The 18,215-nt window shown below is 45.6% G+C and overlaps 1 protein-coding gene and 1 long non-coding RNA gene across 2 annotated transcripts in view; one reads left to right on the plus strand and one right to left on the minus strand.

Moving 5' to 3' along the window:
• The window catches only part of COL27A1 (collagen type XXVII alpha 1 chain), a 225,796-nt gene extending 219,872 nt beyond the window's left edge, over positions 1-5,924 (plus strand). Inside the window, exon 61 of the mRNA XM_069943643.1 lies at positions 3,237-5,924. Within this exon, the coding sequence (XP_069799744.1) occupies positions 3,237-3,383 (147 nt within the window). The 3' untranslated portion in view covers positions 3,384-5,924. The remainder of the gene's footprint in view (positions 1-3,236) is intronic.
• Positions 1-18,215, minus strand: part of LOC138766224 (uncharacterized) — a 31,654-nt gene that overhangs the window by 8,221 nt on the left and 5,218 nt on the right. The window lies entirely within an intron of this gene.

An 18,215-nucleotide genomic window follows, 5' to 3' on the forward strand; every position in this document is an offset into this window, starting at 1 on the left:
GGGCGGGTAGGGGTGGATGGGTACACAGGTGGGCCCGCAGGGGTGGATGGGTACACAGGTGGGCCCGCAGGGGTGGATGGGTACACAGGGGGGCGGGCAGGGGTGGATGGGTACACAGGGGGGCGGGCAGGGGTGGCTGGGTACACAGGGGGGCGGGCAGGGGTGGCTGGGTACACAGGGGGGCGGGCAGGGGTGGATGGGTACACAGGGGAGCGGGCAGGGGTGTATGGGTACACAGGTGGGCGGGTAGGGGTGGATGGGTACACAGGTGGGCCCGGCAGGGGTGGATGGGTACACAGGTGGGCCCGGCAGGGGTGGATGGGTACACAGGGGGGGCGGGCAGGGGTGGATGGGTACACAGGGGAGCGGGCAGGGGTGGATGGGTACACAGGGGGGCGGGCAGGGGTGGCTGGGTACACAGGGGGGCGGGCAGGGGTGGCTGGGTACACAGGGGGGCGGGCAGGGGTGGCTGGGTACACAGGGGGGCGGGCAGGGGTGGCTGGGTACACTGGGGGGCCGGCAAGGGTGGATGGGTACACAGGGGGGCCGGCAAGGGTGGATGGGTACACAGGTGGGCGGGTAGGGGTGGATGGGTACACAGGTGGGCCCGCAGGGGTGGATGGGTACACAGGTGGGCCCGCAGGGGTGGATGGGTACACAGGGGGGCGGGCAGGGGTGGCTGGGTACACAGGGGGGCGGGCAGGGGTGGCTGGGTACACAGGGGGGTGGGCAGGGGTGGCTGGGTACACAGGGGGGCGGGCAGTGGTGGATGGGTACACAGGGGGGCGGGCAGGGGTGGATGGGTATACAGGGAGCTGCATGCATATGCTCCTCCACCTTGAGATCTGACCGGCGTCCCTGCACTCACATGACATTAATGTGCAGCGCTCGCCGGGAGGGGAGGAGGACCGGCACCAGTCCTGTCCGAGCGCCCTTCTCCTCCGGCCGGCGAGCGCTGCACATGTTAATGTCCTGTGTGTGCAGGGACGCCGGACGGGACAGGATCAGCGGGACGGGGGAAGGGCTGTGCACTCAGGAACATTCTCCCCTGGACCCTGCTGCTCCTCCACTTCCCACGCGCACACCGGCGTCCCTGCACACACAGGACATTAACGTGCAGCGCTCGCCGGCCGGAGGAGAAGGGCGCTCGGACAGGACTGGTGCCGGTCCCCCAACTCCCCCTCCCGGCGAGCGCTGCACGTTAATGTCCTGTGTGTGCAGGGACGCCGGACGGGACAGGGGGAGGGCGGGCGCTCAGACTGGACGGATGCGGGGGGAGGGCTGTGCACTCGGGCATTCTCACCTGGGCCCTGCTGCTCCTCCACCTCCCGCTCCGATTCCGGCGTCCCTGCACATGACGTGCAGCGCTCACGCCGGGCCGCGACTGCGTGCAGAAGCTCTCTGGGAAACACAAAAATACCGCAGATACCGTCCTGGCTAAGTTGAGGTCGGTTAACCGACGCCAGTGACGGTATCGGTATTTTTGCGGTATACCGCCCAGCCCTAACCGAGCACATACTTACTTTCATAGTCTAACGCCCCTATTATACAGGGTTATCAGCTAGAGCAAGCGAGCTCCGACCTGTCAGATCAGCGCTAGCTTGCTCCTTGTTCCCCACTCGACAGATCGTTCAGGGAGCCCATAGGAGATAGCGGCGGTCTGCTGCCAGCGATCCTATTAAATGGAAAAACAGTGGCAGATCATTGCTAGACTAGACTTGCTAAATTGGGGACCATGGCTGTAGCAAAGGTGTTAAAACAGTACAGAGCCAGGGGCTACAAAGTGATATTAAAGCGACTCTGTACCTACAATCTGACCCCCAAACCGCTTGTACCTTCGGATAGCTGCTTTTAATCTAAGATCTGTCCTGGGGTCCGTTCGGCAGGTGATGCAGTTATTGTCCTAAAAAAGGAAGGTTATGCCAGCTGGAGATACAACCATGCAAGGAGATCCGGGACTTTAAGTGACGCTGAGGGCATCAGATGGACATCACTCCTTCAATGATGGGAGTAGTAGTAGTTGATGTAAAATCAAAGTTTTATTACAAGAATTACGTGTTTCAAGGCACAGCCTTTAATCTGATAATCCCCCGACCCCGCAGACTGGCTGCAAGAGGCTCGTTATTTGATTATGGGATCGGCGGGGTCGGGCTCGTAGCGCGACCACCCCAGGTGAGTGGCTCCAAAGCCACCATTTCTATTTGAATGTCCAGTTTGCAGTAACACACTGTGTGCCCCCCGTGTTTTTTAATCTTTCCAGTTTCATTGTCCTAAAAAACAACTGTTAAACTACCAGCCCTGTTCCCAACGGCCGTGGCCTAGAATATCTGTGCCCTAACTTTGCACCACCCCTCCGTTCCTCCTCCCCACCCTCTTCATCATTAGTAATGCCCCTAGAACATTTTCTCCTGTCTGAACATTGCACAGGTGTCTTAATGATCCAGCCCATGTGCCGTGCTGACACAGGTGAGGAATAGGAGACAATCTGCCTGAAGCATTCCTAATGATGGAGAGGAGGGACAGAGAGGTTGTGCCAGCCTAATGCATACACAATCTAGGCCACGCCAGTTTGACACAGGGCTGCCAGTTTAAAAGTTGTTTTTAGGACAATAACTGCATCACCTGCAAAACGGACCCCAGGACAGATCTTAGATTAATAGCATCTGAAGGTACAAGCGGTTTGGGGGGGTCAGATTGTGGGTACAGAGTCGCTCTAAAGCTCACTAGCCCTTACTGGATATTGTCTGTGACTATAGAAAGGGTTTCCCTGCAGCTAAGTGCAGGACTGTCAGGTGTTCTACATATGTATGCTCCATTGTCCAGTATGGCTATATGGGAAAGGTATATATGCTCCAGTCGAGTCCAGTCTGTACCAGTTTTATTTGCTGTTCCCTCTTTTATAGACTTCGATCGCATGCACTGATGGTGCCAGTAAAATTAGTAAAGTAAATCTGCAATCAGTTCTAGGCGTAGATCAGACTTGTTGCTGTGTAAGTTATATAGCAATAACACTGAAGCATTATAGAGCGCTGGAATCGATAGAAAGTCATTTACCTTCTGTTTATTTCTTTGTTTTGTGGTTGTCATGGTTCTTAAAGGGATGATTTCTTATATATAATGTGTCTGGGTCATTGGCTGGAACAATAGCAGTGATCATTGGGTCCCTGTGTCCATTACCAGAGCTATTGTCTAACCATGAGGTCACATGTGTAATATGACTTGTTGTGTCTTTACAGCTGCAGGATGGACGCTGGCATCAAACTATCTTTACATTTCGGACACAAGACCCAAATCAGTTACCAATCATTGACGTGTTAAATCTCCCTCCATCCACATCTGGCAAGAACCTTCACTTAGAGGTGGGGAGTGTATGTTTCTTGTGAAAAGTTGGTTCTGCATCCATTGGACCCTGAATATCCTCTCACCCGAGCGGATGGAAGGTGCCAGGTGACTTGCAAACATAATAGAGCTAATCACAGTCCCCTGCGCCCCTCCCAGTCCATTGCTCCAGAGCAGAACTGAGAATGGAGGGGATACCAGCATGCCCCTCCACCCCGCTGTGCAATGGTATACAAGGGGACAGGAAACAGAATCATTGCCCCCAGAGCTGACACTCACTGGAAAGGGGTGTTGGTCAAAGGAATATGGAAGATCCGCGGTCTACCAGTCACCCGCCTGAGAGACAACAAACCAAAAAAAAATAAGATGAAAAACGTTATCCTCCCCTTCTGCCAGGGAGCCGGTAACAGAAGAGCGTTATGGGTAATACGGGCAGAAAGCATTGTGAAGTGCAATATAAAATAATGTGTAAAAAAAAAAAATAATAATAATAATATAAATGTTATTTAATGAGAGAAAGTCTATAAGTCCCACCTTCATTCCTGCAACGGATCGAGGAACACAGAGGCTTTTCTGATGAAGAGACGTGACTGGCTGAACAACGCGGTGTTACCCCCACTGTGAAAATCTCTGGTGCTTTGAAGCTTTTTTTTATTATTATTTTTATTTGAAGCTATTTAAAATTTCTGAAGGTGCTGATGCCTTTCCACACACGTCTGTGGGACGACACCCGGCTTTAGGATTTTTGTAATGGAAGGAAGCAAAGTGGCTTCCTGCTGTACAGTCCCCCCTTCACTCCTGAGAGACGGCCCCCGTATGAAGTGTCTGATCTCTGGGAATCTCCTATGTTACAGGAAGTCTACACAGACTGACACGGCAGAGGTTTCCTTACCATCATATAAGAAAGAGCACTGAAGGCTGCACACGCTGTATTATATATACACCTTGCGTTAAGATAGTGATCAGAGTCCTTCTAGTCTCCATGTCCGTATACATACTATATCCTATTATTCCTTATAGGACTCTATGAAGTCCTCACTGCACCCCACCATATGTTGTACACCTTTATGTTATGTTAAAGGGGTTGTCCACTTTAGAGAAGCCATTCTTATACACCCTATTAAAAAGTGTTGAGGGGGGGGTCAAACGCTTGGCCCCCAGCTGTTGCAAAACTACAATTATTATGCCTTCGCTTTGGCTGTCGAGGCATGATGGGAAAGCAAGGAGGCTAAAATACTTAAAGGGATTATCCAGCGCTACAAAAACATGGCCACTTTTCCCCCTCTCTTGTCTCCAGATTGGGTGGGGTTTTGAAACTCAGTTCCATTGAAGTAAATGGAGCTTAATTGCAAACCTACACCTGAACTGGAGACAACAGTAAGGGGAAAAGTGGCCATGTTTTTGTAGCACTGGATAACCCCTTTAATATAAGATGGAAACTTATTGGTTCCCTTTATCCCTCTGCACCACATCCTTACCATCCTTATCCAACCAGATATACAGCCCAAAGCCGTAACCCAGTCGCTTCTCTGTCCCATTCACATACACCGATCACTTATTCACTCCTTATATGTTGGTAACCTAAACCCTGCAGTGACACTCGAAAAAACGTAACTCAGGGATGAAGGGGTTAAAAAAAAATCTAAAATAAATGATAAATTAAGAAAAAATAATAATTTAAATTGTGTTTATATATTTTAAGGGAATATTTTTGTAGGCTTGCGTCCTGGTGAAATTTGTACCAAAGTAATTTTTATTCATAGACCTCTTTGTAGATTTTTCTTTTTTTTTCACTGCTTGGTTGTATAAATTGCTTTATAAAGCTGTATGTTTTTTTTTTGTTTTTTTTTAACAAATTGGCCAAATGTTTAGTGCTGCTGTTGCCTGTGCGTTTCGCTCTCCGTCTGGTATCTCACAACCAGCAGTGGAGAAACTTATTTTAATTTAAAGACTTCCTATACACCCCCGTCCTTACAATCTAACACCCCCCCCCATCCCCCTCCCGTCCCTCCACCTTTCTCTTTGCTTTGTTTAAAGAGATTCTTGTTGCTTTGAGACCCAACTGGCTTTGGAGTACATTCTGTAGAGATGTTAGTTTCTATGTGTAAATTTGGAGCTAAAGATGATTATGTATCTGTTGTGTTCTATATTATATTGTAATCTAGGCTGTACTGTACTGAGAATACCATGTTCTATGTTTAGAAACGTCTATTTTTTGTGAATGTCTTTATATTTTGGGTTTTTTTGTTACATTTTTTATTTTTTTCTTCCATCAACAAATTCCATGAAAGTGAGATTCCTCCAAATACCTCAACATGTGATTGTGGGGCCTTTAGTCCTCCTGTTTCCTGTCAGGTGCATAGTATACTTGGTCTCCTATATAAACCCTGCATCACTCCCTCTCGTTTCTTGTCTCTTTTTTTAATTCTCTTTCAGCCCCATCGTCATTAACCTGTTTCAGGGTGTTGAAATTCTTTTTTTTTTTTTTTTTATTCACATTCACCTTGTTGTAAAAAAAATAAAAATAAAAAAACAAAAAAAGAGAGAGAAAAAACCACAACAAAAAATAAACATTTCAGAATGAGGCCGTGCAGAAGGATCTGATGTGGTGTTTTCTTTATAATGTCATTTTATTAGGTCTGCAAAGCTGATGGACTGAGTTTACACAAAGACGTTCATTATTTGCCGATGACGGACGTCGATAATGATCATGATCATTATAGATGGCCGCCATGGGCAAGCAACAGACATCTTTTTGGCGGCTGTTGGAAATAATGGTTGCAAAGTCCTGTTGTGTGGACAGTACTGCTTTTCCCCTGTACAAACAGGAAGGACCTATGCTTAGGCTGGTTTCACAGTAGTCTGCCCGACCAAGGGTCTGATGTAGTGACCTGACAGCGGAATATTCGTACAGGAACCGGAAACTTTGTACAGTCTAAGGGTGCTATTACACGGAATGATATCGCTCCGTGTAATAAATACAACGATCAACCATTGACAACGATCATCGGCTGATCGTTGCTATAGGTTTGAACCTATAATTGTCAGGCGCTGACCACGTGTCGCTACGTGTAATAGTGGTGCAACTGATGATTTACATTACCTATCCAGGCTGCAGGGCTCCTCTTGCGGTCTTCCTCTTCCCGGGTCCCGCGCGCTCCAGCTTTAGAGCGGCCTGTCTGAGCTGACAGGCCGCTCATCCAATCACAGGCCGGAACCGCCGCGGCCAGTGATTGGCTGAGCGGCCTGTCAGCTGAGACAGGCTGCGCTAAAGCTGGAGAGCGCGGGACCCGGGGAGAAGACCGCAAGAGGAGCCCTGCAGCCTGGACATGTAATGGATAAAGTAAAAGCAAAGGCTGCAAGGACATCGGTAAAGATGTCCCTGCAGCCCTTGTTAAACGATAATCAGCCCAGTAAACGAGCACCGATCTAGCAGATCGGCGCTCGTGTACGGTTATTATCGGGCCTTCATCGGCCCGTGTAATACTACCCTAAAGCTTGGTTCACACTGATGTCAAAATTACGGCAGTCTTTCGTGATAATGGGCGTCATTGTGCAAATAACATCCACTATTTCAAAATAACAGACGTTATTTGCACAATGACCCCTATTATTATGAAAGACGGACATCATTTTTACATTGTGTGAACCTAGCCTAATAGTGGTGTTGGGTTCCTATTCACTTCAGTGTGTTGCAGTAACCTGGTGCCACCATTGCACTTTACGGAGCTAAAGGGCTTCTATACATTCTTGATGCTTACTTCCATCACCTGAGTAACTGATTGGAAGAGGTGTTGGTTTTCAGAAGGCGCTGATGAGCTATTGATGGCCTGTCCTATGGATCCTGTTCCATGGATAACCCGTTTAATGCTGGTGAATACACAATGAGACAGACTGCTTTCCTTGTCAGTCACATGTATTGCTGCTGATGTCTCTTTGGCTGAAAAGCCAAATAAATAAAGACCTGCCCCTATTCACCCAGCGTACGCCTCCTAGTAAGGCTGCTGGGACCTGCACCTGTTGCTCTGGAGCAGGTGTAGATTTCTGTATGGTTTACATCTGTTTGCAGGCCGAAACCGTGATGACTTGAGCAAGGGAGGAGGCTTCACCAATCAGGCGAGCGGGGGTTATGGCTGGCGTATGCCAATGAAAAGGTAAGAATCTGCGCCTCTTCTACACCATAGGTGCAACGTACATAACTGTCCCCCATTGTAGCTAAACTTGTAACAGACTGTTCCGGGCTTATATTACACACATTGGGGGAGATTTATCAAAGGGTGTAAAATTTAGACTGGTGCAAACTGCCCACAGCAACCAATCACAGCTCAGCTTTAGGCAGTGCTGAAATGAAAGAGGAACTGTGATTGGTTGCTGTGGGCAGTTTGCACCAGTCTAAATTTTACACCCTTTGATAAATCTCCCCCACAGTGTTTATGAGCAGTTCTGGACCATTCCACCCTGAAAAGTTGTTTCAGATGATAGGCATTTCTGGCATACCTTACATACTCACCCGCCGTCAGCAGCCCCATAGGATTAGGGTCAGGACTTTTCCATCCTCCTGTAGTCTGTGTGCTGCGGGTCATTGTCTTGTTGCATCATCCAATGTCTGGTCAGCTGGAGCCATGGACAGCGGCCCTTGTATTCTCTTGTAACATGTTTTCACACACCTTTGAATCCCTTTTTCTCTTAAAGAGAACCTGTCATCACTTTCATGTAGCCAGAACCAGAAATCATCAGGGTATTCTCCAGTCGCTTCTCCTACACCCCACCACCACTGCCACCACCCATATCGGCTTTGACTGATAGATCTCTTTCTTTTCTGATTTAGGGTCTGTGGGGGGCAGAGAAAAGCCACCGGAATGAAAGTTATGGCACGTTCCCTTTAATAATCGAAAGGTGTCCATGTTGCCCATGTCTAACATTTGGGATGAAGTTTTAGGGCTTAGGGCTGCATCCAGCTTCCTCAGCCATCGGTAATCAAATGCTGCACACTCAGGTTTGCTCATTTCTAGTAAACACTATTCTGATTGACTGTTTTCCTGATAGAGATCCCATTAACATTGGTTTTGGCAGATTGTAGAATGTTCTGCCCTTTGTGTCTTTGTAGTGAACTTAAAGGGGCTTTCCAGCACAAATAGACTGATGATCTATGTACAGGATAGCTAATCAATCACTGATCGGTGCTGCAGTTCATTGTCAACGGGCCGGGAAGCTGTTTGCCTCCATTCACTGTTTAGTGGTTGGATCTGGATACTGCAGCTCAGCTCCTGTTCACTTGAAAAGAATTGATATATTTGTATATATTAAAATCTCCTATATACAGATGGCTGTAGACTGCAATAGCCAAATGTGTGCAGTTTGCCATTTTGACTTACATTTTGCTATTGCCTTAAATCTTTAGTTTCATTGGTAATCACTTTTGACATATATCAATGTGATGTTATAGCTGGGGATGACCCCTGCCACCAGGGGGCGTAAGAAGGTGGTGGGGCAGACCAGAGCATTGACAATGTAAAACATATTACATCAGTCTGATATTAATAGCAATTGAATCAAATCTCATAGAAAAGTAGACCGGCCCATTATACCAGGAAGCGTCAGATCAGCTGCATTTATTATATGTTCTTATCAGGAAGCTGAACCCTCGGCCCTTATCACAACTACACACGATGGCTTTGTCATAACTGGGTAAACATTGCAAATACACTGAGGACATTTGGCAGCCTGCCTGGAGTAAGCAGCGTCCTGTGACTGCCGCCTGTTAGCTTAGGTCCGTAGGGTCAGAACCTGAAGCACTACTTGTTCTCCAGGAGAATTAACATCGACCACCTCCGGGCCCCGCTCCTTGCTTTCCAAGAAATGTTTAGTATTCACACTTATAAATAAGGAGTCACAATGACTGGAGGTCAAATAAAAATGTCAGCCATGAAACTACAGCAATACAGATACTCGTGTTGTGTCATGTGACATTTCACGGACAGGGTGGGGAGGGGGATCTAATCGACAATGCATCACTAAAACATCACTGTCACCCCTCCTAACGCTGTACAACAACAAATCTCATTCATCACGTTTAATCTCTTTATTGTTTACACTGGTAAAGCTCCGGACGTACATGTTAAACCTCCCCATAGGGGTCCATTGTGAAACAGGCCAACTAACCAGTATATAAGGTGTGTGTGTGTGTGTGTGGGGGGGTGTAACGTAGTAACCTACACTATTCCATCCAATGGCATCCTGTAAAAAAAAAAAAAAAAAAGTTCAACAGATGCTGTGTTAGTCTGTGGGTAATGGATGCTACGGGATGTCATGCATGCCAAGAGGAAGAAAAAAAACATCACTTTTCACAAACCACATCTCCTTCACTCGTCCCTCTATTTAGAAGTGTATAGACACCAAATCGGCCTTTAACTATGTGGTGTACATCATAATAGAAAATAATAGACATGCACAAAAAGGGAGAGGCCTCTCAATCAAACCCAACCAGGAGGACCGCCTCCCAGATGCTCCACCCACTACCACAGCTACCCCACTGATTGGGTGTTACTAATCAGTGATTTCTGAATAAGACCGCCCAGTGGACTCTTAGTAAGCAGAAGGTAATATCAATAAATTTTAAGTTCTACTGAATATATGCCTTCCCGTTCCCGAGATGTTATATTTACCAATTTAGTTAATAGTCAGATAGGCGTGAACTTGTTTAATACTGAGAGTGATAGGCCTACATTCCCCTTAATGTAAAACCCAATACACACTCCCTGACTGTATCATCATGCCTGTCACTCCCATTATTAAAATTTAGTTTACGCCTATTTTACTATTAACTGAATTGTTACACAAAATATAACCTGAAGGAAGCCAAGCCAAGGCTGCTGAGGCTAATAAAATAATGGGTATATAATATAATGGGATGCATCAAAAGAGGCCGAGATGCTAAAGATGAGAACATAGTTTTGCCTCTTTATAAATCACTGGTCAGACCACATATGGAATACTGTGTATAGTCTTGGTCACCGGTATATAAGAAGGACACAGCTGAACTGGAGCGGGTGCCGACGAGGGCGACCGAGGTCATTAAAGCAATGGGCACTAGATTACATGTTGATCCAGGGATTGTTCTGACCATTGGAGTCTGTAATTTGTTTTTGTTTGTTTTTTTTAATTGAAATAACCATTGGAATTCTCCCTGTGATGGGGCAATTGTCATCTGCTTCACTGGGGTTTTTGCCTTCCTCTGGATCAAGATTTTAGGGTATCTATAGGTTAAACTTGAACTCTTGTCTTTTTTCAACCTTATTAAGCATGTTACTATGTTACTAATAGTCAGATGGGTGTGAACTTGGGAGTGGCTCAGGTGATGGGTGTGTTTATACAGTTAGGGAGTGTGTATTAGGCATACATACCCCTCAACTTAAAACATCCACATGCCTTGACTGTATAATCATGCCCATCATCACTCCCAGTATTAAAATTAAGTTCATGCCCATCTGACTATTACCTAAATTGTCAAACGAACTATAACCTAACAAGGCGTAACAAGAAACTGTAAGGGTGCGTTCACATTGAGCAATCCATGTGGATGCCGCTCCTCACCCCTTGCGCTCCCACTTTACTCTCCGACGGTCCCATAGACTCCATTTTAGGCTCAGGTGCATTCCGCCTTCTGCCCAAGAAATTGCTGTGTCAATTCTTTGGGCAGACAGCGGAATCTGCCTGAGCCTAAACGGAAGTCTATGGCACGGGCAGAGAGTTAAGCAGGAGTGCGCGCGGTGAGCAGCAGAATCCACACGATTTCCTCAATGTGAACGCACCCTAAAAAGGTGTGTGATCAGGGCAACAGTACAAGCTCAGATAATTTTTTTCGGATTGGCTACAGTGCCTCTTTACAATGGCCCAATGTCATAGAAGAAAAGGTTGCCCCTTACCTTCCTCTAATACAAGAGAAGATGGGCCTATATCTGATAATACGCCACCCTTTTCATCATCTAGCTTCACACTAGCAAGAATGAATTACTGGTAGAGTTGAGCGAACCTGGAGCAGCTGGAGTCCATCCGAACCCGAACTTTCTGCATTTGATTAGCGGTGGCTGCTGAACTTGGATAAAGCCCTGAGGCTATGTGGAAAACATGGATATAGTCATTGGCTGTATCCATGTTTTCCAGACAACCTTAGAGCTTTATCCAAGTTCAGCAGCCCCCGCTAATCAAATGCCAAACGATCGGGTTCGGATGGACTCGAACCCGAACCCGGTTCGCTCATCTCTAATAACTGGTAATCATAGAAAGATTTTTATCGCCATAAAATACGTCATGTCACTATTTATAGAAGAGACAATATATCTCATGGGTCACCTGGTCTGCCTCATGCCAGCTTTCCTCCGTAGTGATAACCACTGGCACAATGTGAATAAATGTAAACTGGGGTGTGAGCACTAATACACTGGTGTCATAGATTACTGGGAATCTGAATGTCGTTCCTCGCAGCACGTAGTCCCTCAGGCCTGGCGCAGAGTTTTCCTGTCATCTATTCTGAGCCAAAAGATACAGAAGTTTATAGGATGTGGAGGAGAGATTCTGTAAAGTGAGGATCTACAGCTACAGCACCACGGCTTATCTGCACGACACACTGTACTTTAATGGCGCCCTATAATGTATTGCGAAACAACAAAATTGAGTAACAACCTAGCTGTGACATTATATGTGGGTATTTTTTTTTCTTTTTTTTTTTTTTTTTTAGTTGTTCAATATGCATTGAATAAAGTGAGATGATCAGAGACCTGACAGGAGGGAAAGCATGAATCCAGCCACCTAGTTGCTACTGACCTAGGCATCTCGGGCCGCCCAAAATAAGAGTTATCTCCTATCTGAGATTAGAAAGCACAGCTACTTTCTTGCAACAACAGCGACACCCCGTCCACAGGTTGTGTGTGGTATTACAACTCCATTGACTTCAATGGATTTAAGCTGCAATACCATACCCAATCTGTGGAAAGGGATCATGTTTTTCTAGGTCTGGATAACATATATATATATACACACATATATATATATATATATATATATACTGTATATATATATATATATATATATATATATATATATATATATATATATATATATTCTGGTCACAAGTTATAGAGACTAGTAGCTCACTCAGATGTCTCTATACTGCTGAAAGAGTTGCATGTGGACCGGGGCTCCTTAGTCTAGTGGTCAGTGGGGTCCCACTTGTTCAGGGATGAGGAACCTGCAGCCCTTCAGCTGTTGCAAAAATACAATTCAATTCATACCTGGACAGCAAAAGCATTGGCCTTCCATCCACGAACAGAAAAACTTAACTTTTCTCCAACTTTTTTTTTTAAATTAGGGTTCTCTCCAGAGCCAAGATTAGGAGTCGGACGGCTTGAAACGTGTCGGTATTTTAACAAATATGAAAATAAAGTTATTGATTTAAAAAAAAAAAAAAAAAAAAAAAAAAAAGCTGGAGAAAAATGAAGTTTTTTTTCTGTACAAGAAGACCCTGGGGATTTATGTCACACAGCATCTTGGTGTCACTTACAGCCTGGTAGACTTTCAGCAGATAAAATTGGAGGGAGTGCTGACTAACAACCTGAACGTGTATTGGCTGTCCAGGCATGATGAGAATTGCAGTTTTGCAGCAGCTGGAGGGCCGCAGGATCCCCATCTCTGCCTGAGTTGATCGATTCCTCCATCATTTATCACTGATCATGTAGTCCAATGATAAATACTGGAATATCCCTTTAATGGTAAACAGCTGTCTATGCCTAGATATTATTCCTAGAACAATCTAGAAAATGTAGATGACTTGAAGGACGGAACATCCTATCAGCCAGACATGCACAGCGTGTACACTGCAAGGCGTAAGGAAACCCAGCAAGTTGTCATTTATCACCTCAGTCATGGAGGATTGAATCCAATTTAGTATATCCCTTCCAGTGTGAAACTTCACAGGTTGAATGCAATTACGTGCTGTCACAACCACTCAGATTATTTCCTAATAAACAGTGGCGTCTCAGTTTCCCACTGAATCTTAAACAATAAATTTGCAGCTGTAAATCTTTTTAGATGTTTTTTTTAAATTCTATTTTCTGTATAGTAATATGAGGGCGGCCATCTTGCCTGATCTGTTCTTAGCAGCATGTAGAGTAATGCTTTATCGCAGCCACATGAGGAAAGTGTAATCTGGGGATATCTCTATAAGAGAGTACAGTGGGCATGCTATGTGTGGGCATGCTTTGTTGTATATCAATGTCCTGATGCCTCTGGGGGTCCAGGACCAATAGACCACTACCATCTTAGGAATTCTATCTGACCACCCACAGCTACATATGTCCACTACCAGGGACGTATTAACTTTACCATAGGCCCCGGGCTGTTCACCAAGCCTGGGCCCCCCACCCCACCCCACTGTAACTATGGCAGTACTAGCGTGGTGTTCATAGTACAGGACAGATAATGTCATGATGTCCTGATTTGTGCAAAATTGCCATAAAAAAACAGTGATTTTTTGCAAATCATGGCGGAAGTGTAGTCAGGAGACAGTACACCACTGAAAGTATAAGTCTTTTTGGGTGGTCATGGGCCCCCCCAGGAGTTCAGGGCCCCGGGCTGCCACCCGAAACACCCCTATTGTAATCCACTACTGTACACTACTAATAATCACTGTAAAAATCTGAGAGGATTCCATAAGGTCCAGAGTCTATAAAAGAGTTACTGCCTCTGTAAAAGTAACACTTTAACCTTTTCCCGTAGGACTGTACATAGGTTATCCTGAACACTCGGCACTGCTGCCACCTGCACATCCTCTGGTTTGCGTTACAGTGTCACACTAAGTGAAGGGGATACTGATCTGTATGGCAGAAGATTTTCCCTCCCACTCACCATTAGGGTATGTTCACACATTGTGTACAGGCTGCAGATTTTCTCTATAATGCATATGTTACCATTGACGTTTTGGAAAATTTTAGGTTACATTTTGCCATTTAAACCTAATCCGTCAACCATGGTTCCCTAGAGGTTTCCTCCACAGGTGTTTTTTTTTCTCTCCTGAGTCCTCTGTTTCTGCTTCTAGTTTAAAATGCGATATTTCACGCCTTGCAATAGTTTCAGAATCAAAAGCCAAAATCCAGTTGGGCCTAATTGTCATTGCTGTGATGTTGTGGTTAGGAATTCAGGTGAAGACATAGGCCAGTGATGATGGACTAATGTTAACTAATAGAATCTGTTAACCTTAAAGGGGTTATCCAGGGATAGAAAAACATGGCTGCTTTCTTCCAGAAACAGCAACTCTTGTGTCCTCAGTTTGGGTGAATGCAGATGAATTGTAATACCACACACTCTGCTAGAATAACAAGCCACAAGGTGCTGCCTACGTTGCTGTATGTCAGGCAGCTGGAGGATCTCATGAGATCTGTGAATCCCAAAATATACTTGCCTAGCATTCCACCTACTACTACGATGGCTATTGAGATCATTTGGTTTTAAATAAACTGTGGACATTTAACTAACACCTACGTCTAGAAGGACGATTCTTCAGATCCTATTCTACTTGGCAAGTGGTGCCCGGACTCTGTAGGGTGTAATATATAAAATTGTGCAACACAATAATATGCTCTTTACCATAAAATAGACATTGCTTCATAATGGAAACGCGTCAGTACATTGGAGCAAAGTGCAGGACACCATGTTTCACCAGCTGTAAATGATGTAACGTATGTCACCTGGACAAGATGTACAGCTGAAAAACTGCAGTGCAACACAGGTTACCTATCCATCTAAATATACCCTGGAAGAGTCCCAGATAAGAATGGACAGATACAGGGTACACTTCAAGTAGGAGCACCCAGTGCAAGAGGCGCAGCAGCAGCTGTAGACTATGTAGAAGTCACTGTCATGCTTCTCAGCCCTGATATGGTATGGAATCTGGGTGAGATGTGATGGAAGTAGGTTATCATACATTTTATGGGAGACAAAATAAATTGCATCCTTGATGTCGGAGTGAAGGTCAATTCTTTCTAGGCCAGTGATGGAACGGTAAAGTGCAAAGTCATTTGTCATATTCTGATATATGAACATTATATTAGGCCCTGCCCTCTTTTTCGCGTCAGGATTCACTAAGAGGCGCCCGAATCTGCACCCGTCGTACCAAATCTACACCTGCTTCCAGCAGGTGTAGATTTACATCATGATTTGCGCCATGATAAATTTACATCATGATAAATGAGGTGCGGGAGGAGGCCATACCTCCTCCCCACCTCATCATGCCCCCACAAGCTCCTCCAGCCCGCCCATCGGGCAAGCGGGGCACACAGGAGCCGTACGCCAGGGAGAAGGGATGAATCTGCACCCTCTCCCTGGCGTATGCCTCTGGCATAAGCTTCATAAATCCCCCCCCCCCCCCCCCCCCCCCCCCAGGTATTCAATCTATAGCGCCACAGGGGTCGCAAAACTACAACTCCCAGCATGCCTTGGAAAAGCGGGGTATCCTTGTAGGGAGTTTTGTTCATCGATTTGGGGGGGGGGGTATACATGTAACGTGATACAGTGTCGGACTTGCCCACTAGAGTACGGGAGGATCCTCCAGTTGGCCCCCGGCTTTAGAACCTGCACAAACACTGACTGACATGTTGTTTCTCACTGGCTCCCAGGATCATTTCCTCTGGTGGGCCCAAGAAACCCCAGTCCACCACTGATGTGATATATTTATATATATATATATATATATATATATATATATATATATACTACTGTATACAATGCACAAGAAGAATCATACAGATGACTAACTTATTGGTTCCAGCTACAAATAGCACAAGAAATACAGTGTCCTGGGAATTGTTCACACTACGGCGGATTACTAGAGAACAGAGGCGGCACTATGAGCGCAGCTCTCTCCAGGACGGATCCTTACAGAAAACGCTCGATCATAATGGGGGATTCTGTGAATAGTTACACCACCGCACGGGACTATTCTACCAAAGGGTACCCTGGGATGTTATCAATGAAAGGGTTCTAGCTACAAATTCCCAGTATAGACATAGGTTTAACCCTTTCCCAATATTCAGCATACATGTACAAGGACAGTGAGGAGGATGTCAAACTCCAGGCCTTCCAACTGACAGCTTTGGCTGTCCAGGTATGATGGGAATTGTAGTTTTGCAGAAGATGGAGGGCCGAGGGTTTCAGTAGGATCAGAGTCCAGCAGCACATCCCAATAACTGCTCTATTTACTGTCTATGGGGCATTTGAGCATAGTCAAGTGCAACACTCATCAATGTCTGTAAGTCCCATACGGAGTGAATGGAGAGGAGGCCGAAGATGGAGCTCCATTCTTATAAATTAAAGGGGTTGTTCACAAGATAACTAGCTGATCAGTGAGGGTCTGACATCAATGTCACTATGAATAGGTGATATAAATTTTATAAAGTGTTTCCATACCCCATTACAGTATTAGAAGGGGGAATCCTAAACAACAAATCAGACTAGGTATATACTAAAGGCCCTATTACACGAAGCCATTATGGACGATAAGCTCTTTGTGTAATAAAAGGCAATGCTCAGCCGACATGCACAATGTCGGCTAGTCTTTGTCTTACAAAGTCTTTTAACGTGTTGAAAGACAAATGACAAGGATGGCAACGATCTGCTGCCGTAGCGCTGTGCAACAGGAGAGGTGGCAGCAGACAGCCGTTATCTTCTATGGGCTCCCCAGACGATCTAAAGATCATCCAGGCAGCCCCTCCTGCAGCTCCCCACAGTCCCCCCGCACTTACAGGTGCTGTCGGCGCCTGTAATAGCTAGAGATTATCAAACATCGGAAAATCTTAGGTTCTATCAAACTCAAACCTTGTCGAACTTTCTGCATTTGATTCCCGATGCCTTCGAGTTCAATAAAACCTAAGATTTTCCGATGTTTGATCAATGATCATCACTAGTAATAGCGCCAGCAGCGAGTAGGGAAAAAGAAGCAAGCAACATTGACCTGGAAGGTTGGCGCTCTCTTGCTCCTGCTGATTGGCCCATGGAATAGGCGCCTTATAGATCACTGGTTTCTGGATGACATGATGAATGGGTAGGTCCTCACTTAAGGCCCACGGAACGATTATAGTTTATAAACTCGCTCCGACAACCGTTCGTTAACGATAATCGCTTAGTGGAATTGGTGTAAACGAGTGAACGACAAAGGTGAAATCGTTATATTGTCGTTCAAAGTTGTTTTTCAGCATGTTGAAAAGAAATCGTTGGTCTTTGAAAGATAATTTGCTAATTGGTTCGTAAAATTAGAAATCTTTCAGTCGTTCGTAAAAAGGTTTAAAAAAAGTAGGTGTGTCGTATGGTCATGATCACCCCGGCGAACGTTTTAAAAGACCATGTCGTTCACGTTCCCACATGTGTTATGTGTTATCGTTCGCTAAAAAAAAAATCATTTAGTGATCGTTAATGAGCGGTCGTTGGAACGAGTTTATGAACGATAATCGTCCCGTGGAATAGGGCCTTTCGAGGCCTTTTCTATTGTGACTCTCACTCCAAACACATGCATTGTGCTGTGAAGCGGTGTTCATCACAGTGGGGGATGGTGTTGGTGGTCACCCTGCTTTCCTGGAAACAACAATGTCAGATTAGAGAAATGAGCAGAGACCTTTGAACAGAGAGAGAGAGAACAACAATGCTCCAGCCTGTTGTTATCTGAGCACGCTCCATCAACACCGGCGGTGGTGAGAGAACAGCGAGGACCTGTTCCAGGAAAACAACTGCTGAAAACTCATCACAAAATCAGCATCAAGCCTCTCTATGTGGAGAAAGTCTGCAGCATGTAGATGGTATCTGTACACCGCCATTGTAATCCTTTCTGCACC

This window comes from Dendropsophus ebraccatus, chromosome 10 (genome assembly GCF_027789765.1).
Source record: "Dendropsophus ebraccatus isolate aDenEbr1 chromosome 10, aDenEbr1.pat, whole genome shotgun sequence".
NCBI lineage: Eukaryota > Metazoa > Chordata > Amphibia > Anura > Hylidae > Dendropsophus > Dendropsophus ebraccatus.